This window comes from Microcebus murinus, chromosome X (genome assembly GCF_040939455.1).
Source record: "Microcebus murinus isolate Inina chromosome X, M.murinus_Inina_mat1.0, whole genome shotgun sequence".
NCBI lineage: Eukaryota > Metazoa > Chordata > Mammalia > Primates > Cheirogaleidae > Microcebus > Microcebus murinus.
The window spans coordinates 105318503-105343816 of record NC_134136.1 but is presented as its reverse complement, the minus strand read 5'-3'; the positions used below and the strand labels follow the sequence as shown (position 1 = coordinate 105343816).

General features: G+C 34.5%; 1 protein-coding gene across 4 annotated transcripts in view; it reads left to right on the top strand.

Moving 5' to 3' along the window:
* Positions 1 to 25102, top strand: part of TAB3 (TGF-beta activated kinase 1 (MAP3K7) binding protein 3) — a 63937-nt gene extending 38835 nt beyond the window's left edge. For all 4 annotated transcript variants that reach the window (XM_075999433.1, XM_012756919.2, XM_012756918.2 and 1 more), the window contains 4 exons: positions 6487 to 6580; positions 9675 to 9758; positions 16309 to 16410; positions 20284 to 25102. In XM_075999433.1, the coding sequence (XP_075855548.1) occupies positions 6487 to 6580; positions 9675 to 9758; positions 16309 to 16410; positions 20284 to 20432 (429 nt within the window). In that variant the 3' untranslated portion in view covers positions 20433 to 25102. The remainder of the gene's footprint in view (positions 1 to 6486; positions 6581 to 9674; positions 9759 to 16308; positions 16411 to 20283) is intronic.
* Positions 25103 to 25314: the final 212 nt, after the last annotated feature.

Below are 25314 nucleotides of genomic sequence, written 5' to 3'. Positions count from 1 at the left end.
GTTTTTCTTTTAGGTTCTGTTCCTGGCAGAATTCACAGGGTTTTTTTTGTTTTTTTGTTTTTTAACAATGGCTGAAGGACTTTTGCCTTCAGTAGTTCTGGTCAGAATAATTTGATGCTTTATTTATTTATTCATGTGTGCAAATTCCATAGGCTCATCAGTAATTTCAGATACCAATAGCTATAATCAAGGTATAGCATCTCATTTATTTTAAATTGCTTTCTGTCAAAATAGAAATGAAAAGTACACCCTGACCAAAAGTTTTATAGATTGTTATTCTCTGTATTCATTTATTATTTTAAGCATATGATATACATTTTTTAAACATTTAAAATTATTTTTATAAGTACATTAATTCAAATGAGTTAGAACAAGATCAGTATGAATTTTGGGAAAGTGTTGACTCTAGAATATCTTAAAGCAGAGCAGTTTTGTTAAGTGTAAGTAATTGTAGAAACTGAAATAACAGTATTGACTGATAGCAGTCCTAAAGGGAACTGCTCTAATGAAGTGTTGTATAATAAAATTTTAACATGTTGGTTAATGTACATGAGTTCTAATGATCTGAAACTACTCTGAAAATTTTGAAACACATTTCCTAAAATCTTATGACTTCACGAGCTTTGTATAATCCTTTCAACATTTATTTATTCAAGCAGTTTTTTTTTTTGCATACAGTTTTTGAATGTGACACTGTAGATGCTTAGTGAATACCTACCAGTAAGAAAAATAGATACATCAACAGATAATTATAATACAGGGTGGTAGGTGCTATGTATGCTCACGGGTAAGGAGAGAACTCATATATCAACTAGTTTCTGTATAGATTCAACACGCTTCTCCACTCTTGCATTATCCTTCTGCTGGAATGCCCTTCTGAAAGCTCTGCGTGTATAAATCCTGTCTGTTCTCCAAGGCTCAACTTAACCTCTACTTTTTCCATTGGAGCCTTTCCACATTTTCCTACCCTCTCTAAACTCAGGGTTATCTCTCTCTCAGAGTTTACAGGTTTAGAGAAGTGGGCATGTATGTCAAACCTCTTATAACCAGCATATCTGCAGCTACTTCCTCCTAGAGAAGTTTTTACTTGGGGTTTCTGGATCTGTGAATTTCCTGAAATTATATGCAGAGTTTCATATGTATGTTTATATAGGAAGCAGGGCTGTAGCTTTCATCCAATTTTCGTAAGGTTATTAGAGGGGGAAAAGAGTGAGGAATTACTCCCCTAAACAATAGGCAGAGAGGAAAGGGGAAGGCATATTTTAGATGGGAAAAGAACCTGGGGTAACAAAGGCTTGAAGTCAAGACAGAGACTGACTTTTAGGAGCCAGTTAAATACAGTTCCCTGTCTTACGCATGAGATTTCTGATGAGTTAACAGAGGTTAATGAGCTTAGGTAGAGTAGGGCTTAGACCTTGAACGCAACGTCAAGGTGTTCAAACTTTATTCTACTGTTACCAGGGAACCAGTGGAAGTTTTTGAGAAAGACATTCTTGAGAAACAGGTATATCAATAACTTAATGAAATTTTTCTAATATTGTCTATATTTCTCAGTTTAGTCAGCATTAGAAGAAAGAAGGAATAATTTTAATTACTTAAAACACTTAAAGATCACAAAGCTATCTTTTTTTTTTTTTTGAGACAGAGTCTTACTCTGTCGCCTGGGCTAGAGTGCTGTGGCGTCAGCTTAGCTCACAGCAACCTCAAACTCGTGGGCTCAAACAATCCTCCTGCCTCAGCCTCCCGAGTAGCTGGGACTACAGGCATGTGCCACCATGCCCGGCTAATTTTTTTTTCTATATATTTTTCGTTGGCTAGTTAATTTCTTTCTATATTTTTAGTAGAGATGTGGTCTCACTCTTGCTCAGGCTGGTCTCGAACTCCTGACCTTGAGCGATCCTCCCGCCTCGGCCTCCCAGAGTATTAGGATTACAGGCGTGAGCCACTGCACTTGGCCACAAAGCTATCTTTAAAAGGTGATGTAAATCAAATATCTGGCTCATTTTTTCCATTTGAAATCTTAATTGAGGCCGGGCGCGGTGGCTCACGCCTATAATCCTAGCACTCTGGGAGCCCGAGGCAGGTGAATTGCTGGAGGTCAGGAGTTCTAAACCAGTCTGAGCAAGAGCGAGACCCTGTCTCTACTATAAATAGAAATAAATTAATTGGCCAACTAATATATATAGAAAAAATTAGCCGGGCATGGTGGCGCATGCCTGTAGTCCCAGCTATTTGGGAGGCTGAGGCAGTAGGATGGCTTGAGCCCAGGAGTTTGAGGTTGCTGTGAGCTAGGCTGACGCCACGGCACTTACTCTAGCCTGGGCAACAAAGCGAGACTCTGTCTCAAAAAAAAAAAAAAGAAATCTTAATTGAATCCTCTGATTGGGGAAAATATTGAAGGGTGTAACTCATATGGGAATCCAGCCATCGTGATTGTGCACTTTGGAATCCTTTAGGTACCTGTAGAGTATAAACAAATTTTCTTGGCATAGAAGTCATTTTCTTTAAAATAACCATTAAAGTTTTATTTAGCAACTACTTACCTTGTGATAATCCCTGCTAAATAAAGCCTTCTTGATTTTTTGTTGTTATTATTGGAAGTAGAGAACTGTCTGATATAGCATGGGCTAGTGTTTTTAAAAACTCCAGATTTTAGATCACAGCTTTTATTGATGATGAGTCTTCTCTAGAAAAGAAAGAAGATGGAAGTTGGTGAAACTGCTGCCCTGAGCTATAGTTTACTTTTTACTTTTTATTATAGAGAATTTCAAAGATATATAAAATAGGCAGATAATAGTATAATGAACCCCCATGTAGCCATCTCCCAGCTTCAGAAATTGGTAGTTCATGCAGGTTATAATACCTGAGAGAGCAGATATTTCAGTGTGATTCCCATGTATTTCCGCTGCCAGGCCTAGAGTAAAAGGGAGGACAATTGGGAGTGGATAGCAGAGGAACCAGATATACATGGTGGTTAAGACAGTGAGTGGACTATCAAGTTAGGTGCAGATTTGAATCCTGCTTCTGCTACTTGTGTCACTCATGAATCCTTGGATAAGTAACTTTCTCTATGCTTGTTTTCTTATCTCTAAAATGTGTGTGGTAGAGTATCCATCTTATAGGATTTTTATTAGGATTATATAAGATAATATATGTGAAGCAGTTTATACAATGCCCAACAAATAGTAAGTATTCTTATAAACGTTGGTTGTGAAATAGTGAGAAATTTGCTATATACAAAAATCTGAAGCATTTTGCAAAACTTTGATTTCCTTTTAACTTTAAGAACATACATGACCTAAAGGTATACCTATTTAGGAAATTAATCAAGAAATAAATCATTTAGTCAGAATTCCCTTTTTGTTCATCAGGGCTCATTTAAGGAACCATGACATAGGGGAAAGAATGCCCACAGATGCTTGGGAGTCAGAACAGCTCTGGCATTCATTTACTATATCTAACTTCTGTACCTTTGATTTTTCCTATCTAAAAAATAAAATTATAGCAGTAACATTATAATCTTGTTGTCAAGGGAAAGACAACATTACATTATTTTTAATGTAAATGTTCAACTATGTGTTTTAAGCTGATTTAATATTGCCTGGTAGGCAAGGAGTAAGCATTTTATGCATTAATGTTACATAATTTTTGCCCATGGTTTTGACAGTGTATGTAATATGCCTGGTGTAGAGTAGATGCTCAGTACACAACTATCCTTACTGTGGTTCCACTTGTATGTAGGAATACCCAATAGGAAATTGACTTTTTTGCTACTAAGCACATATTGCTACCTTCAAGTTTTCAAGCAAACTAATTTCTTATTAAGCAATATATATATAAAAACTTGTAGAAGGGTGCCTGCCTAGTGATACTGAAATGCACATTTTTGACCAGCTATATGTGCAATTGCAGAAACTTGGAGTAGCAGGGAAATAACCTTATTCTAAGAACAGAAGTGCAAGATGAATGATGGCATCATTTCCTTCAATGTGTGGTTTGCAAAGCATTGTATTAAATGCTACAGGAAATGTCATCTCTTAAAGAGCTGTATATGTGAAAAGAGATATGTATCTGTCTGTGATTCTTACGTGTATTTGTGTATGAAAGAGAAAAGATAGTGTAAGACAGTAAAGCGAAAGTGTTGACCAGTATTAAGTACTTTGAGAGTTCTGAGATAGAAATGTCAGCTTTTTGCTTATGGAGTTCACAGATGAGACACTTTCATGGAAGAGGGGGAAATTTAAGTTTTACCTTGAATGATAAATAAGATTTTAATAAGCAGAGAGCTGCCAGTTGCTCCCTTCCTCAAGTTATTCCCCCACCCACCCCCCTATTCCTCCTGTTCTGACTAATTGGGATTTGCTTAGAATTTTTCATTTTGAAGTATTAGATACAAACATCCTGTTATCTTAGAAACAATTCTACATTATACACAGCCAATCTTGAAATCCCTCCTCTATGAAAACAGTGTACTTTTGACAAATGGCAGTAACTTTTCAGAAACGGCTTTTTCCCTCAATTTAATCAGAAGCTATAAAAAAGTACATACGAATTTTACTGATAAACCTTAGTTTAGTGGTTCTGCTGTCTTTGGAAATGAGCCTGTTGATGAGAGTATATTTTAATTTTTGTTATAAGCAAATGTACAATAGCCTCTTAACTATAAAATATAATATTTTCATACTTAAAGCTTCACTATTCAGGCCACCATGGCTGAATCATCTCTCACCCTCCCTCCACACAATGTACATGAGAAGGATCAATCTCTTCAGGTACTTCACTTTCCTACAAAGAAAAGAATGGGTTCTTTCACATAGATAGCATCACTCTTTGGAGCCCTTCATATTAAGTACATTATCTTTAATGTAAATGCTCAAATATGTGTTTTAAGCTGTTTTAATATTGCCTGGTAGGTAAAGAGTAAGCATTTTACACATTAATGTTACATAGTTTTTGCCCATAGGAATTAGAAAATAAAAGCAAATCCTAATAAAGTTTCTAAATGAGTTTTTTGTTCCTCTAGCATTCTAAGGAATCATAACTCTTACTATATTCTGCCTTTTATATCACTTAAACTTTTTGACTTCATTTTAAAAAATACTTTAAAAATACTTAAATTTTTGATACCTGCTTATTCAGTGGGCAAAGTTATTTTTTCCATTGGAAAAGGATTTTATTTCATAATAAAAATGCAAACTGGAATAAACACCACCTTTCCTAACATGAACGTTATAGCTATTTAAGTATTTGAGCTTCACTTTGAGACACAATTATAAAATTTAACAAATTTGCAGCCTTAAATCTGTTTGAATATTCTCAATTATCCTGATAGTACTTCCTAACAGCATAAGATCTTGCATTTTTGTGAATTAAGATATCCTTTCTGCTCATTTTTCTTCACTCCTATATTAACATATGTAGCTTTTAGCAAAATACATGTTTTTAACAGGATTTTGTTCTGTGTTCCTATTGTAGCAGATATTTCATTTTTCACTTTATGTAGTTAAAAATCACCCTAGTAATTGAATTAATACCTAGGGTGTACTGAAAGCCTCAATACTTCAACCTCTAAATTCTAAGCCTTGACTTCATCTTTTATTGTACATGTACATAAATAGTAAAGAAATTAACAATAGCATGGGAAGTAAAGGCTTCCAAAAAGCTTTATTTAACTGAAGATTAGGACTCTTTACATTTCAATGCCTCATATGTGCCCCCTGAAAGGCCTAAGGAGTGGGCTGGTCTAGAAAGGTTGAGGCAGAAAAAAATGAAGTTGGAGGAAGAAAGGAGTCCATTTGTTTCTGAAATTTTCATGTACTAGATTGATTGTTTCCTTTGATCTAGAGAAAAGACAAAAAGTTTTCTATATGAATTTATATAAGCCTTTTATATAAATCCTGACTCTACCAATTACGAGCTTTATAACTTTGGTGGGAAAGTTATATAACCTCTCTATGCCTCAGTTTCCTCATTTATAAGTTGGGCATGATATTAGTACCTAACTTAATTATTTAGAGGAAGGAATGAGAGAATTCTGGTAGACACAGTGCCTGATCCTTAATAAGCACTAATTAAAATTCATACTGTTGTAATTTTTACTAGGCTGGATAAGACTAAGATCATGGACATTGCTTGTTTAAAAGGTTAATTCTTACAGTTTCCTTTACCATGAAAACATAGAAATAAAATACTCTCAGTGCTCTGTGATTAAAATGATAGTATCTTGTATGATAGAACACAGTTCAATATTGTAACCTGCCACTTTATATTCAGATTTTGTTTATGCCTGGCCATTTTGATGTCCCCATTTTACCTGACTATTCCTTTAAAAACATTCACGTAGGACTTCTTAAACATGCCCCTTATGGACTAAAGCCGTATTCCTGGTAATACCCAATCAAAACAATTAACATGAATCGCAGTTCTTAAATGTTGGGCTTGATAATGACTTTCCCACAATTGCTATTTTGGGTCCTTTCTTACTAGCCTGAGGAAATGACAAGATTGAGAAGCATGAACAGACAACTCCAGATAAATGTTGACTGTACACTGAAAGAAGTTGACCTTCTTCAATCTAGAGGTATAGATTTGATTATTTGGTAAACCATAAGTAATAAGTGGTATTTTAAGCTACTTAAATAGAAATAATTTTGGTTTTATAGATTTAAGACAGTTTTTTTCCATTATAAGATTACAATCCTAATAAAAAATATTCCCCTACCCCATGGTCATGGATCAAATTGGGGGATCAAAAAATAGTTTTACTTTGGCAGTTTCATCATTAAGTTCTCACCATTTAGACTGTTCTATGTTGTTACCTTGTATTTATTCTTTTTGTCATTTATTGTGAATATTTTATAAATTGATGCGTTTTAATTCTAAAACTTAGAGATTGTATTATGTGATAGTCACCTAAAATACCTGTAAAAAATGGGAATCCCAAATCAGAATATCAGATTTATTGGTTTTAAAATAAATACCATATGCCATTTTTTATGTTATCTGTTACATGAAAACATTCAACTATAATTGTAGTTTTAGTTTTTTGGATTTTTACAGATATATATTACAGTAGAAGCTCTCTTAACGGACTTTCATTTGCTCAACTCACCAGATTTGGATGGTCTTTCTTTTTCTCTGGAAAATATACTGGCTGATGTCCACAGCTGCTGCTCACTCTTGACTAGTATGATATATTCTGGTAGTCCCATGTACTATTTATTGCTTCATGGGTTAAATTGTCTGTATCTGTTTACCAAGAGTCAATTATGTCCCCAAATCACTAAAAAGTCAGAGACTGTGAATTAGATATGGGTGAAAAGAACTGAAAAAGGATAATGGAGAAAATTATAAAAATCTAAAAGGATTCTGTACTAAAATTGCTTTATAAGTGTTCTTAGGTATCTTTCTTGCTCCATTCTAAAGAAACCAAAACAGAAAATTATAGATCAGGGTTCAGCAAAGGAGGGCCTGCTGCCTATTTTTATAAAGCAAACTTTTAGTGGAACAGTAGCCACCCCCATTTGTTTACATATTGTCTATGGCTGCTTTTGTGCTTCAACAACACAGTTGTGTGCTTTCCATGGAGACTGTATTACAGGTCCACAAAGTCTAAAATAAAAAGTTTGCCAACCCTTACTTTAGGTCATCATAGGTATGGTAAGGAAGACAATATGGAATTTTAGTCATCAGACACATAAAGAAAAGGCTTGTGTCTAACTTTAAAGTATTGCTATATTCAAATATGTTGTTACATTAAAGTTGACACATGTAATTTTTCATAACAATTTTGTGTGTTAATCAGCCTTCCTGCCTTCCATTTCCCATCCTTTTCTTAACTATGGCAGCTAAGAGAGCTTCTACAGTATTTTAAGAATATATAATTAAATATCCCATTGCCATTTTTAGGCAACATTAAATAGTGGAGGCAGATAAACCCAAAAGATAATGGCATTATCTGAACAATAGAAGCAAATTTGAATGTGAAAATTGAGCAATCTAGTCAGGTACCCTTAAAGTTATTTTCATAAGCCTAGTTACTTTCTAGCCGACTAGCTTCAAGCAATGAAAGAATTACTATACATAATGTGGGAATTCTACAAACTATTACTACATTTTAGAAGATTGCATCAATGTTTTTTACTTGTGTGGTCTTTGAAGCAAAACAAGGAACCCTATCTCAAACATTTGGTTAGGATATTTATAGTAAGCCTATGGAATTGAGAAATTAGATCATCAGTGGTAACTTAAGCATTAAAGAAATATAATAACTTCTTAAAGCATAAAAAGATCTAATTAGTATATCAAATAGCATTGTGGCTTTTATTAGCTATCATAGCAGTTGTTTTCAGAAAATTGTCTTAAAACAGCATATTCAAATGAATAAAGCATTTGTAATAGGACCTGCAAGGGAAACCACTATTAAGGTTTTACAAGCAAAGAGCTGTGATTTTGGTCAGCATTTGGCAATGACCTTACTTATAATGAGCTCTTTTTGGCGCTTAAGCATTTCTAAATCTCTTCATAAGAAACACAAATGCATCCATTTTATACTAAATTCTACTCTTCCACACTTTAGAAAACTTTATATTGAGTTTCCAATCTAAACTTTTAAGCTAGTGAAGGAATCTAAACCTTTTTTAGACTAGATGCAAATCAGCACATGATTTGATGAAAACCAACTTTATTGTTGATTTTGGTAAGGAAAACTCATTGGGGAAAAAAGTCTGAAAATCAAGAGATTCAATATATTTAAACTGTCAGTACTATACACCATCTTCTGTAAATAACTATGGGTACAGTTATAAAGTTTAACTGGAATTGTTTAGAACAAGCAGAGCACAGTGATAGGTTCACAGAAGTGAAGGTAAGACTCCAAACTGGCACTGGATCAAAAGTAACCTTGGAGGAGTCACAGCAGGAGATGTGGCTTGGCTGAAATATGGACACCAAATCAGGGAGTGAACATTTTAAGAGGTGAAAATTTTGTGGTAAGACAAAATTCCTAGGAATTGTTCTGTCTGTTCTGAAGTTGGTATCATATCATCTTTTATCACTGATAAATCTGTAGGCAACATTTAATTTAACATTAAAAATTCTCCTTTTCTTGAAAATAGGAATCCATGAACTGCTGATGCTATTTCACCTTTATGAAGGTTGCTTAGACATCTCAAAATATAACTTGATTAATCTTTAGAAATATATGTATTTGGCTTCTTTCCATAGTTGAAATTATAATGGATAAATTGAAGGTAAATAATGAAATACCTGAAAGCAAGCTTTCACTATTTAAGTCTTCTTTGTCATAGTTCATTCCCTAAAATCAAAATAAGCAGAAAGAGAAAACAGTTCAGCCATCCTTTCATTTCTCTTCTTCATTTACCTCCTCAAATGTCCCACACGCTTAATCCTGCCTAAAGAAACTAGCCTTACAGTTAGAGAAATATCCCTTTAGGTAATACATTGGAGACATACAGTAGTGTGGTGGTCTTCTTGGGTCTTTTCTCACAATGATAAAACAGACTTACAGTGGGAGTAGGATAGGATTATATAATAAGTTTTGAAACCCTGGAAAACATTTTCCCTTTTTACGTGTTTTATTTACATATTTTCTTTTAAAAAAATCAAATATGAGAAAGAATTCTAAATGCCTGGTGATTTTATTTCCTTTATAGGAAACTTTGACCCAAAAGCCATGAATAATTTTTATGACAACATAGAACCTGGCCCAGTTGTACCACCCAAGCCATCTAAAAAAGGTGAGTAGGCAATGATAGATATATCACAATCCTTTGGGAGTTCAAATATATATCTGAAGAAATTCCCATTAGAGATATTAACTTGTTCAGCATAAACAAATAATGTTACCATATTGATGTTACTGTGGCAATAATGAAATGTCTCCAAACTTTAGTACTACAATTAATAACTTACAATTGTTAGAGGTAATTAAATGGGACATATAAAATTTATTTTTTAAAAAAGTTGAAACACTGTATTAGTTAACATAAATTTACTTAGCACTGTGAAAACTATAACCCTAAAAGATAATTCTTACAATGAGGATTTTAAAGTTTTATTGTTAAAATAGGAAGTTTGTGGTAGATAATTTTTAAGGCAACAAAAGAATCCTGTGTATTTAAAAGGTAAGCATAATAATTGGATAGGAACTAGGTGTTTTCTCACAAGGGCAAAGTAGATCCTACATAACCTCAGTCTGGGAGGAATCACTTTTAGATAATTGTTACCTAGAAATGATTTAATATTAAAAATATGGGCCAGGCACAGTGGCTCACGCCTGTAATCCTAGCACTCTGGGAGGCCGAGGCAGCGGATTGCTTGAGGTCAGGAGTTTGAGACCAGCCTGAGCAAGAGCGAGACCCCGTCTCTACTATAAATAGAAAGAAATTAATTGGCTAACTAATATATAGAGAAAAAATTAGCTGGGCATGGTGGTGCATGCCTGTAGTCCCAGCTACTCAGGAGGCTGAGGCAGCAGGATTGCTTGAGCTCAGGAGTTTGAGGTTACTGTGAGCTAGGCTGATGCCATGGCACTCACTTTAGCCTGGGCAACAAAGTGAGATTCTATCTCAAAAAATATATATATAAATAAAATCTGTTCTCCTCATTTTTATGTACCAAATGTTTAATTGACATTTCATTATCTTAAATTATTTTCAATTAATCTACATTCAATGACTCAACATTTAAATTTAATATTTTCTGCTCCATTCTTCTTAACAGCCTATGTTGTTTTATAATTCTCAAGACTGTATGCATTTACTATTAATATTTTAGTCCTTTTTGCTTTAAGCAACTCAAGATAAATTGATCATGAATAGTGGAGAATGCCTTATTTTAAAATCTCAGAATTAGGGCATGTAGAAATTCTTTCTAAATATTGTTGCCTGATGTAATTACTTAAGCTCAGTACAATTTTGTTTATAGGTTGCAGTATCTGTTCTTTTTATTGTTTACTTTTACCGTGGATGTTTCACCTGGTCTGCGTTTAAAATAGTGTACTGATTTCTAAAGATGGTACAAAGACAAATCTTAGTGGACTGCCAAGTACCAAATTTGGCACTGTGGCAACATTATATGCAGTTTCATGCTGAAAGTCACTGGGTTCTGTATCACTTTAGTCTTTTGGGTGAGTCTTTAAACTTCTTTCTGCCTGGTAATCCAGTAGGTGATCTTCAGTTAATTGATTCAAGGACTATCATGGAGGAATTTGGGAGTGCATTGGAAAGTTGTTACCCTGGGAACAGAGGATCAGGTTAATGAGAAATGGTGGACAATATGTCCTTAATGAGCCACCTCATTAACATAAACTGTCAGGTGTGGTCTGAGGGGCCCAATGTAAATAACAAAGAAATGGCTATTACTCAGGAAATTCCGAGGTTTTAGAAGTTATCTCCCAGGAGCTGGGGACAAAGCCAGATCTCTCTTGGGCAGTGACCTAAAATTCTACTTTAAGAATTAGTGAATAAAGAGCAAAATAAGAAGAAAAGAAAGATAAGTCAAAGGAGATAGGAAACAGAAATAACAGAGAAAGTTAAAGCCAAAAGTTTGATCTTTGAAAAGATAAAAATCAATAAACTCTAAGGTAGACTAATCTAGAAAAAAAGAGAACACAAATTACCACAATCAGAAGTAAAAGATAGGTTATCCATTAAAATGATAAGCTCGACACCTTAGCTAAAATGGACAGATTTCTTGAAAATATAACCTACCCAAACTGAAAACAAGATGAAATAGCAAATGTTAATAGCTGTGCATATCTTTTAAAGAAACTGAATTCATTATCATAATTTTTCCCACAAAGAAAACTCTATATCTAGATGGTTTCGTTGGTAGGTGAATTCTACCAAATATTTAAGAAAGAGAAAACACTGGCTGGGTGCAGTGGCTTGTGGCTGTAATACCAGTGCTTTAGGAGGCTAAGGCAGGAGGATTGCTTGAGGCCAAGAGTTGGTGACCAGCATATATAACATAGCAAGACCTCATCTCTACAAAAAATAATAATAAAAAAGAATACCAATCTTACACAAACTCCTTGAGAAAATAGAGGAAAGAATGCTTCCCCTCTCCCTTTTTTTTTTTTTTTACAATAGTTCTTTTTTTTTTTTTTCCTAAAGACTTTAATTTTTTAGATCAGTTTTAGGTTCAAAGCAAAATTGGGAGGAAATTTCCCATATACCTTCTGCCCTCACATATGCATAGCTTTCCCCATTACCAACATCCCACATCAGAGTGGTACATTTGTTACAATTGATGAATCTACATTGACACTTCATAATTACCTAAAGTCCATGGTTTATGTCAGAGTTCACTCTTGGTGTTGTACCCCATCTTTTTGTAGAACTAGCATAGATTCCAAAACCTGATACAGACATTATGTACCCACCCTGCACAAAGGAAAACAAAATTACAGTTCAGTATCCCTCAAGAACATAAAAGCAAAAAAAAAAAATCCTTAATATTCACAATATATAAAAAAGATTCCATCATGACCAAGTTGAGTGTAGCTCAGGAATGCAGTGTTGGTATAACATTTAAAAAGCCAACCATCCATTTTCCAGGCCTGAGTAAAAAAAAAAATAAATAAAAAGCCAACCAATGTAATTTGCCATATTACCAAAGTAAATAAGAAAAACCATATGATCATTTTACTAGATGCAGGGAAAACATTTGACAAATTGTAGTAGTTTTGTAAAAAAAAAAACCTTTAAGAAATTAAGAAGGGAACTCCGTCAGTCTCATAAAGGGCATCTATGAAAAACCTTCAACTATAATCATTACATAATGAAATCCTGAATGCATTAAGATCGGGAATAAGGCAAGGATGTCTATTCTCACAACTTTTATTCAACATTGTACCTGGAGGTCCTAGCCCATGCAGTGAGTCAAGAAAAAAAAAAATTGCCTGCGCGGTGGCTCATACCTGTAACCCTAGCACTCTGGGAGTCTGAGGTGGGTGGATCACTCAAGGTCAGGAGTTTGAAACCAGCCTGAGCAAGAGCGAGACCCTGTCTCTACTAAAAATAGAAAGAAATTAATTTGCCATCTAAAAATATATAGAAAAAATTAGCCGGGCATGGTGGCGCATACCTGTAGTCCCAGCTACACGGGAGGCTGAGGCAGGAGGATCGCTTGAGCCCAGGAGTTTGAAGTTGCTGTGAGCAAGGCCGACACCACGGCACTCTAGCCCGGGCAACAGAGTGAGACTCTGTCTCAAAAAAAAAAAAAAAATGCATAAAGATTGGAAAGGAAGAATTAAAACTATATACACTATAGATAATTATTTACCAAAAAAAACTCCTAAAGATACTGAAAAACTACTAGAAATATATCAAGTAAACAATTGGAAAATGAAATTTAAGAGATATTCCATTTACAATACCATCAAAAACCATGTAAAGATAATTCCATTTATAATACCATCTTAATATCGATTCAATCATGAACATGGTATATTGCTCCATTTACTTAGGTTGTCTTTAATTTCTTTTGGTAGTGTTTTGTAGTTTTCGACATATACATCACTGGTTAAATTTAAGATGCCTATTATTCCACAATTGACATGTAGATATAGCACAATACCAATTATAACCCCATTAGATTTTTTTTTCTTTAATTAACAAACTGATTCTGAAATTCCTATGGAAAGGCAGAAAGACCTACACATTCAAAACAGTCTTGAAAAAGAGCAAAGTCAGAAGCCTTACCCTAACCAACTTTAGTACTTACTATAAAGCTACAGTGATCACAGTGTGGTACTGGCATAAGAATAAAGAAATAAATCATTAGAACAGAATAGGGAGCCCATATGTAGACAACTCACACTGTCAGTTGCTTTTTGACAGAAGCACCAAAGCATTCAAAGAAAAAAGGAAAGCTTTTTCAACAAGTGAGGCTGGAAGAACTGGATATCCATATGGGAAAAAACAAATTTTGATCTCTGCCTCACATCATACACAAAAATTTGAGATAGGTCATAAACCTAAATGTAAAAGTTAAAGCTTCCAGAACAAAACAGAGTATCTTTGCAACTGTGTAGATAAAGGTTTTTAGACAGGACACAGGAAGCAATAAAAGGAAAAACAGGCTAATGAAGGCTAAAATTCAACACTTCTGGCTCATCAAGAGATACTATTAAGAAAATGAGAAGGAAACCACAGACTGGGAGAAAATATTTGTAAAATATGTATCTGATAAAGGACTAGTATCCAGAATATATAAAGAACTTCTACAACGCAGTAATAAAAAGACAAAGAACTCAGTACAAAAGGGCAAAATATGTGAGCAGACACTTCGCAAAGGAAAAAAAATATATATATATATATATATATGAAAGATTATTAAAAAAGAAAATGTGATGGATCTGCTGCCAGGAGCCCATATAATCAGAGTTGTGGTTTTCTGGCAGTGGTGATATTAATGTTGTTAATGTCATTCTGCCTTCTGTCTTTGGGACCAACACCATGTATTTGGTATCCTCCTCAGCTGGGAATTGTGCAAGACTTGCATTAACATATAGTTTATGTAGGTAGACACTTGATGCTACAAAGGGAAGACATGACTTCTACCCCAAGCAGTTTATACTCTACATGTATACAGTTTTAATAAAAAGTAGACCATAAAGCCATTTAAAACAACATCCTAACTACTAATGAATTTCTGTTTTAGAAATTTAATTGAGCTTTAATCATATTATATTATTGGTGAAAGTATAAAATAATACTGTTATCAACAATAGAACTTAATTAAGTTCTGTAATTTTTTGTTAAGCCTTTCCATCACAGATTTATAAAAGCTACTCAGTTTTCTCTATGGATTCAAATTTGTTGTCTGTTAAACACTTGCAGATTCTCATTTTGTTTTAATGTACATTGGCCTTTTCTAAAAGTACATATAGTTTAGTACAAATTGGCTTGCAGTACCACTCAAATTAACAACAACAAAACAGGAAAATGCAAATAACTGTTAGATTTGGTATACTCCGGAAGCCCAAGTGGAATATAGAAGTTTATCTGAGTAAGTGTGATAATTAGAGAAAGAATGTGTGTATATGTATATGAAAGAGAGAAACAGAAGACAGGGAGAGAAAGAGACAGAGAAACCTTTTCGGATTGGGCTTTGTAGTTAAGCAATACAGTGTGTGTGAGTTCTCTTCAGGTGACTCAGAAAGTCTCCCCACCCCCTCATTGGTAACTCATACAGTGGCAAGTGCAGACCTTGGCATCCCATGACCTGTGCACTGGTCCTGGTTATCTTGGCCCCCTCACCTTATTCAGATCCAATTTGTGCACCACAGAGAGGTGATCCAGCCAAACACCTACTTATGTATTTTACAGGGTTATTGTAAAAGTTAATGAGATGAGATACGTAATGCTTTTGTACTTTACAGATCTAAGAAAGAACTGTACCTTATTCTTTGGAGCCTAAGGAGATGTTTACTCTGCTTTCATTTACTCTGATAGTGGAGTGTTTTAAGTGCCTAAGCACTATGCTTAGGATTCTGGAGCAGTGATATCTACAGATGGGGTGTACTAGGAGACTGCATCGAGGACTCAGAACTGATTAGAAAATGCAAGATCTATCTTTGGTTCTTAAGGGAAAATAATATGAAATCTGCCATTTTTACTTAATAAAGGTTTGTTTACTAATAACCTATAAATTGACAGAAACAATATTCTAGCAATAAATCAGACAGTTCTTATTCATGTTGCAAAGTGTCTCCTGGGCTTCTGCACACTTAAGTAATTGGAATTCATGAAATAATTTGGGAACACGTTTGTCAGCACATAGTATCATTTTGAGTTGGTTCAGATTTTTCAAGTACCACTCTTGTTTTTTAATTAAATTCTGTGGTTTTGTTTCATCATTATTATAATAGCCTTATATGGAGAGTATATTTTTAGCCCATAATTTTTGAATAACTGTTATTTAATCAGAGAGTTGCAAAAGTATAATCTCTTAAATTTTGCTTTCATGTTGACATTTAATTGCTATCACTGAGTTTATACCTCTAATCCACTAAAAAGTAGGAAACTGGTAAAATACGGCATTTGTTCCAAGTAAATGGAGAGGGGGGAGAAAATCATAAGAGCCATTGCTCTGTATAGGTTGTAAAAAAGCAGCATTAATCACGGCACTTGCCTTCACAGGAGAACTAAAGGTAACATGAAGTAATAGGAAGGGTAAATGCACTCATCTGTGTGGGTTGCATGAGGCATCCTTGTGAGCCTGTTTACTCTTGCTAACAAATGACTGGATCACTTCTTACTGGCTTTCCTTCTTTTGTAGACTCCTCAGACCCCTGCACAATTGAGAGAAAAGCCCGAAGAATTAGCGTGACCTCCAAAGTACAGGCAGACGTCCATGACACCCAGGCAGCAGCTGTGGATGGTTTGTACTTAATGTGTTGAGAGTTTGTGCATAACGTCCAAAGACACATCATAAGTAAAACCAGACCTTTATTTTTGCTTTAAAACATTACTCTATACTGGTTTCTAAGGCTGTCCTGTCCAAGAGAAATGTAATGTGATCCACATATATAATTTAAAATTTTCTAGTAGCCACACTAAAAAAGAAAACATGAAATTTAATATATCTTAATCTAGTATATATAAAATATTTCAGTGTGAAATTAATATAAAATTATTAGTGAGGTGTTTTACATTTTTTTTTCTTTACTAAATCTTCAAAATCTGCTGTATATTTTACTCTTTTTTTTTTTTTTTTGAGACAGAGTCTCACTCTGTTGCCTAGGCTAGACTGCTGTTGGCATCAGCCTAGCTCACAGCAACCTCAAACTCCTGGGCTCGAGCAATTCTTCTGCCTTAGCCTCCTGAGTAGCTGGGACTACAGGCGTGCGCCACAGTGCCATGCCCAGCTAATTTTTTCTACATATTTTTAGTTGTCCAGCTAATTTCTTTCTATTTTTAGTAGAGACGGAGTCTTGTTGTTGCTCAGGCTGGTCTTGAACTCCTGACCTGGAGCGATTCTCCCACCTCGGCTTTCCAGAGTGCTAGGATTACAGACGTGAGCCACCATGCCTGGCCTATGTTTTACTCTTATATCAGATCTCAATTTGGACGGGCTACATTTTAAATGTTTAGTAACTACATGTGGCCAATGGCCACCATATTATTAATAGATCAGATCTAAGGTAATAGTATATAGAAAACAAGGCCAAATAAATCATTAAATAACTTGAAAGCTCTGGATTTTGTAACTTCCCACTGAAGCTTTCTAATGCTGCTTGAACTTTATCCTGCCATTCAGTTGAAATGAGGTTTCTAAAAATATTGTATATGTTTGAGTTTGTGCAAGTATTCTACTTGATATTTCATAAATTTCCCTTAATGTGCAAAGAATATTGTATAACTAGGTGGAAAAATCTCACTCTAAGAACAAATCAGCATGAAAGTACTTCATACAGTTTAAAAAAAAAAAAAAACAGTCACAGTGAGTCCACTAGCTCAAGGCTTCTTGGGTATGGCTCTGGGTCAAAAAACAAACAAAAAAACCCTTCTTTACTGTTAGCATATTTCTTTCTTTTTTTTTTTTTTAGAAAAATCACTTGTCTGCAAATTTTTCATTTATCTTTGAAACTTGTGTAGAAAATATTTAGAATTTATAAAACTTTTAGTTGCATCATTTTGAGCAATTGCCTTTATAATTACTATATACTATAAGCAATATTGATTAAACTGACATTAATGGAAATTTAGCCTATTATGACGAATCCATTTAAAAATAATATTAAAGGAGAAAGTTAGCTCAGTTGTGTATAAATATGCATATTCTTTTGAGTTTCTTTTTATTTTCCACAAGGCCAGAAATATTTTAGCTTTTTAAATATACCATAAAAAAGAAAAGGTTGCACACCTTTAAATCAAATGAGAACAGACATCTAAAATGCCTTTTGGGTTTTAGATGCTTCTATTTTAACACTTCTCTCTGATGAAATGAACAATGTCTTTTTGGGAGGCCAAAATAATTCTGACTTATATGTTTTTTAAATATATATTTTGGTAAATAACTTGCATGATTTATTATTCCAAATTAAATTGTCATGGTACTAAACAATTAAGAGTCCTGAGGTATCCTGGATTAGTTAGGTTAAAAGCCATTTTTCAGTTCTTTATGTGGTTAAGAAAAGGGCATTTGAAAAACCTGTTCATATTAAGTATTTGCACTGCTACAATCTAAAATTGAATACTACATTTGAAATTAACATGGAAAATAGAATATAACAACATAAGAATTTAATATCTTCAATTTTCTCACTGTAAATGCTTCATGAAGTAAAGTTGCCTATTCTAGAAAAGAATAAAATTGAGTGCTTAGAGCCAATTAAAAACCAATAGCAATAAGATATGATTTCTTTTTAAGTGATAAATTTTCAGGCATATTGTTCTTTTAAAAGGTAAAGGCAAAGAGGACCTTTTACGGAAATGGCATAATAAACATTTTTCCTCTAATCAAAGGCTTTAACAGGGTGCCTTTTATTCCTCTGTATGAGACAAAAAAGAAAACTGTATTAAACCTATGTGTTTTGGAGTCATGAGCCAAAGACACAGGGTGTGAGTGATGATAGCAGTTAAAAGCAGCAGTTGAAGCAAAAGAAACAAGCCCATCTCCTGTTTATAGTCATAGGAAGAGGCTAAAGAACCCACTAATTTTGTTACATTGTAAGGCTAAGATCACCTTCTTGAGTGAGGCTGAGCCTTAACATCCTGGGGGTAAGATTCAGGGTCTAAAACTCTTGGAGCATGTTCACACTAGCTGTTTGTCATGATAAAGGCAAATTGATAAACCAACTGATTAATTTCTGGTGGAAGGTATGCTTAACCCAAAATAGTAACTGACAAGCTTTCCCAGATCTCAGTTTCTTTTATTACTTATTAGAAAGGTTACTTACCTTAAATCTTAATCTCATTTCCAATGTTTTATAGGTGCATTATTCCAGCCTCCTGACCTTGCCCCAGATTCCAGGGTGAATTCCATCTGGAGGTCTTTAGCCTTCTATTCATTGACCCCACTCTCAACAGGGGCTGTTCTTAAAAGGCAGGATTTACAAATTAACTGTAGAAGCAAAGAGTCTTTTTGAGCACAAGGCCAGAGAGAATTAGGACCTAAGAGGAGTGCAAGTTAAGTTTTGAGTTTTTTATAAAATCCCAGGGACCAAGGTAAGATTGCCAGCATTTTATATTGCTAGGTATAGACATTTTTTGAAACTAATATATAAACTAATACATTTTAATGGCATAAAAGATAGGAAGGTGTCTGAGAATAAAGATAGTCTCTTAAATTGAATGAATTTAGATTTATGAAAAACTTGTAGAGTCTTTATCTTTCTCTTTTCACTATTCTGGAGAAAGCTTTGTTATGAACTATCATTACCATTTATGAACCATTAGTATAAAATACATGCATATTGTAGAGTTTAAGGTCTCATGGAAGAAGGCACACATTTAGTCAGATGTTTATTAAAGTATGGATAGTACTCTAGAGAGGAGAAGTCAAGGTGAGCTGAAGTCAGGGAAAACTTATGGAGAAGACTATTAACACACTAGGAAACACTTCTCATTTTTTTCATGTGGCCGAAATAAAGCATAACTATCCACTATCTATGGGTAGTGCACTAGGAAGGCAATCTATTCTGGACTTTTTTTTTTTTTTTTTTTTGAGACAGAGTCTCTCTTTGTTGCCCAGGCTAGAGTAAGTGCCGTGGCATCAGCCTAGCTCACAGCAACCTCGAACTCCTGGGCTCAAGCAATTCTCCTGCCTTGGCCTCCCGAGTAGCTGGAACTACAGGCATGCGCCACCATGCCCGGCTAATGTTTCTATATATATTAGTTGGCCAATTAATTTCTTGCTATTTATAGTAGAGACGGGGTCTCACTCTTGCTTAGGCTGGTTTTGAACTCCTGACCTCAAGCAATCCGCTCGCCTCGGCCTCCCAGAGTGCTAGGATTACAGGCGTGAGCCACCGCGCCCGGCCTATTCTGGACTTTTATCCATCTTCTTATAGCAGAAATAAATTTTTTAGAGCAAAGTAGATTATATATCATAAACTTTGTTCAATTATGTATTTCCAGTAGGTATGTTTACTAATTGGCCTACGCATTAAATAAGATGAGAAATTACTTCCCTTGCTTTTTGTAGTTTTTTCATGTCAGTTTGGATTACACTTGGAAAGAATTTGATCTTTTTTTTTTCCTCTCTCTCTCTCTCTCTCTCTCTCTCCCCTTTAATCCTAACTTCCCTCAGAGCATCTAACTGGCTCCAAACAGAGTCCTCGGACACAACCTCGAGATGAGGACTATGAAGGGGCTCCATGGAATTGTGACAGCTGCACCTTTCTCAACCATCCGGCACTAAATCGCTGTGAGCAGTGTGAGATGCCACGGTACACTTGAATTCAGAACAGTCTGCACCAGGTTGAGAGTGAAATGTTGAGCACCACCAGAAGAAAAGGAAACCTCGGGAATCTATTTATCTGCCCAGCCTTTTCATTTCTGATTGCACAGTGGGGAGGAGGAAATGGCACTGTGACCGCTGTGCTCACGAAAGGAAAAATGGGGAGGTTTCTTTTTTTCCTTTCTTAACTCATTGCAGAGTGAGAGATAGAAAGGGATACTTGAAACTGGGAAAGGATTCACTCCTGAAAGAATGTACACAGAGAAGTCAAGAGCTCTTCTGTGGAATCCCAATTGTTAAAGTTACTGCTGAGTGGCCCTTATTTTTTAAACTAGAACTTTGAATCATGGTATGAAATGTTACAGTTTATGCAGACAAACTGTGAATGCCCAGAGCAGACTTACCTGGTCAGAGCTCTCTGGAAAACCAAGGCTCCCCGTGCTTCTTCCCGTTGCTTCCTACTTAAAGAGGACAGGAAAAAGCACCCAGAATATGACTTTTTTTTTGGGGGGGGGGGGAGGCAAAATAATAAGGGTTTTTGTAATTGCTGCTTTTTTCAGGGGTAATTTCCAACACACATACATAAACAATATGTTTTAAAATGTGATTTGTAGCAGTCAGGAATTAGGCATATCATGCCCTTTGTTTGAAAGTACAATCAGAGGTGATAAGATCCCTTTTGCTTGTACAGTGATTCATCAAGCTATATCAACACTGGTAACTAAGACCTACTTATGCCACGTAAGAGATATATTTTTTTTTAAGTTACTGCATGCTTTTATTACGCCATCGGTTTTAAAAATAACAAAGAAGTCCTTACGACGTTTGATTTTATAAATGACATTCGCATAAAATTGCACTTTGCCAGTAGCACAGTGAATGTATGCCAAATGCAAGTCCATTCCAAAATCCATTTGGAAATCTTGAACTCAGCTGTGGTTCTTAAGAAATGTTTGCAGTCCATAGGGCCTTTTCTTTTTCCTCCTTCCAATTTTGTGATAGATTCATGATGTTTACAGCACAGATAATACTTTGTGCCATAATTCTAATTTAGCTGAAAAATAATATTAGCTGTTCAATAAAGATTTGCACATATGTTACTAAACCAATGTGAGGGAAATTACAGTTGGCCATTAAAGTTGCACACTGCATAATTTGGGAAGCAAGAGAAGAATAGTCAAGAAATACTAAGAGAAAGATGAATACAGAGGACTTTGAAACAAAGAACTTTTAATATAACTGTATTCAGAGTTCATATTGAGTTTGTGCAGGCAGTTCAGGTAATAATAAAGCACTCTTTATCTATGAAACAATTTCAGGGTGTGGGTAACTAAAGAGATATAAAATCATGTGACTCATTAGGGTGCATCACTGGAAAATTAGTAATAGCACATTTAATTAAGGTCTCTGCCGTTGTTGAATTTCCTTCTTAGCTCAGAATTGGATTTTGGAATCTCCCTTAATTTTAGTGAATATAAACAGCAATAAAGTTGGTAGGTTTTCCCATCCTAAAGGATTTACTTGAGGTTATAATCTTAGAAGTACCCACTCTCCCCTATCAGGTGCCCCACTGTATACATACACCCATCATGTTGTCATTGTATTCTAATTTAGTGGTAATCTCTGGCAGACCTGGAAAAACAAGCTGCTCTTAATAGCATAATGAAACCAAAGGCGTAATAACTCATCATAGTTTTCCATCAAAGTTGTAATTTCACACTCTGCCTACAGCTTTGAAAACATTTTTTCCTATGTGAAAAATTCCCGAAAATACATCCACTTGTCTCCCAAAGTAAGCGTGGTTATGTAATTACACTGATAAAACATCTCTCATGTAACAACTGTGGCAAAACTGTGAAAATAATGGTGAGAAAGCAGATGGGCTTAAAAGCATGGTCCTGAAAACAGCATTCTTTAAAGGTTTTTGTAACTCTGATCTCTGTTAGTCTCCAATAACAGTCTAGCCGTCCTACTGTTCTGTGATATGCCTTTGCCTTTGTATGGTTTCATATCTCTTTAGTGATGGTCAACCCCACTTGGTTTTAAGTTACAATTTAGGGGAATAATATATATACTGCTTGGTGTTCTAGCTAAAAGGTTTACCAGTATTCATAGTGATATGCTGAAGCAGCAGCAATTAACTTGGCAGTTGTCAGTTGAGAATGAAAGTAGCATGTCTGAAAAGTCTGATGCTTTATTAAAACCATGTAGATGACTTTAAAAACTATTGCATGAAAATACATCAAGGTTAATAAGCTGTTATCATACAGTAGATGCATGGTTTCAATCCTTTGGTGATATATCTAGTCAATCATTGTTTTCACCTGCCAGGAAAAAAAGAGAAAATAGTATTTGATAGGTGTAGAGGGTGGGGTATGAGACACAAGAGATTGAATTGAAGGAAATTTGTACACCTTAATTTTTAATTAAGTTCCATATGCCAACACCAGCTGTATTCAGTTTTAAAAATAGGCAAACTTATTCGACACTGATAAATTTGATATGTTTAACTGTGTCCCACATGTAGACTGAATTGCCTATGACCAATTTGAACAAGAATGCACCCAACTTTCAAGGTGCCTTTTCAAAAGGATGTCCTCGTCAGATTGGTATGCACAGACAATTGGCACATGAGTAGTAGGATATAAATTGGATGATGCCTGGCTGCTAAGGTGGCTATGCTCTTTGGATCAGCTGGTGCACTTGTTTCTTGTAGGTGGTTTTCTTTCTTAAAACACGACTAATTTGTTGTATCTGTAACATATAGACCTGACTATACATTTTACATTATTTCACTGTTTTGTAAACTGGGTTTTTAGAAGCACGTTTGCCATTCTGTTAAAGTACATTGCCCCCTTAAATATTGGAGTAGTTCTTAAAAGCTTAAAGCGGTAATAGAGGAGCCAGAAACTTTCTAAGCAATGTAAAGTGTTTTGAATTGATATTGACCTTGTTTGGGAGAGAGTAGTAGCAGGGGGTTTTAAGCAAACAAAAGATGCATTGTAAAAATGTAGTTTTAGAGCAGATTAATGATGGTGGGGAAAGTGTTGCTAATTTGTGTTTATTTCCCTAGAAGAAATGGGAAGTGTGATAAGCAGTTTAATTTTTAAGGAGCTGGTCTCAATTTTAGTACTTTTTAATTATTAAAAGAAATCAATGTTTCTTTAAATTTTATTATTGCTTTGTCACAGTTATCTAGGATTCATATCCAACTTTCTGTGGCAACTCAATTTTATATAGTCTTTAAAAAGGTAATTGTAATGTCTGACAGTATAAACAAAAAGCAAGAATATAAGGCATAGAAGAATTGTCCTTTAAAAGTATCAATGATGTATGCTGGAATGTGAAGATGTCCCTTTAGAGTTAAAAATTGAATTACTTTAATATCGTACCATCATTAGACCTTGAATGAGTCCATGTTACAGTGTTTCTGTATATCTGTAGAGAAAGAAAAATAACAATTGAAATGTTACTTTTAAAAATCAGAATAAATTGGGCACTGTCTGTGTTGCACCACTACTGTATCTTTTTGAAAGAATTAACAGTATTTTCCTATGTAAAAGTTAATTCTGATGACATTTTCACATTCACCAGACATTTTTTTCCTGTATTATTTGCATCCCCAAATATTTAATACAAATAGATTTTGCATGGCTTGGGCATTCAGAGATTAATAGAATGACTCAATTTTAATTTCTAAAGCCACTAAAAGTTGCTTTGAGACTGAACAATTCTGAAATCTTATTTATAATGACACTCAGTGTCCATGTTTCTTTCCCTACTGTATAAGAATTGATCAGTTTCTTCATTAAAGCAGCAAAAACTTATTAAATCTTGTAAATACCATGTCTCTTTTAAATTTCCATGTATGCTGTGAATGAAATTATTTTGAGATGAGATTGTACAAAGGCATTTTAAAAGGCTATGCATGCATCGTACCTCCAAACAGTACATATTCGGAAAGTCAAAGGTTCCTGCAAAATAAATTAATAAACTAAAAGCAAACACTAAATTCTGCATCTTTTCTGTGTAGTTGGAAATAATGTACAGTATCAAACTAGTCCTAGTTCCAACACTCATATTTCTGAACTGAAATGTACTGTCTCGCAAGCCTAATCATTCATCACATTTGTCTTTATTAGAACATGTAGTAATGTTAGATTTGGGGTATCAAGTGCTCATTACTCTGATTTGAAACTTTGATAAAAGTGTATAAAGCAGGTCTTATATAAAAGTTGAAATATGTTAGGAACTTACACTTTTCATTCCACTTCAATATAGTATTTACAAAAGAATGGGTGATTTTCTTTTTTAAAATCTTTTGTCATTTCAAAGACAAATAATCAGGTTCTGACACTCATCTTGCTAGGGTCTGTAGTAAACCTTTCCAACTTTTTCACAGAAATCACCACAAATGAATTATAGTAGATTAACTTATAGTGATTAAGCACATTTAAATTCAAAGTCATTTCTACTACATTTTTTAATACAAGAAAAACTGCAAACATACACAAGTACAGAAAAGTTACATGATCCCCATTTACTTCCAAAATTATCTGGGTATAAGCACTGTTACCTGTATTCTCATCACCTCCCCAACCCCTTGGATTATTTTGAAACAAATCCCAGACATTTCATTTGTAAATAAACTTAACCTAAACACAGTATACTCATCACATCTTGCAAATTAATGTTTTTAATGTCTAATATCCATTGTTAAATTTCTTTTATAGTTTCATGGATTTCTTTTTATGAGTTTATCCAAATTAGGGTTTAAACAGAATACTTGAAATTGATTTATGTCTTTTAAATCTTTTATCTATCTACCTATGCATTCTCATTCTGTCAGAAACCTAGTCATTTATTAACTGGAATATTTTT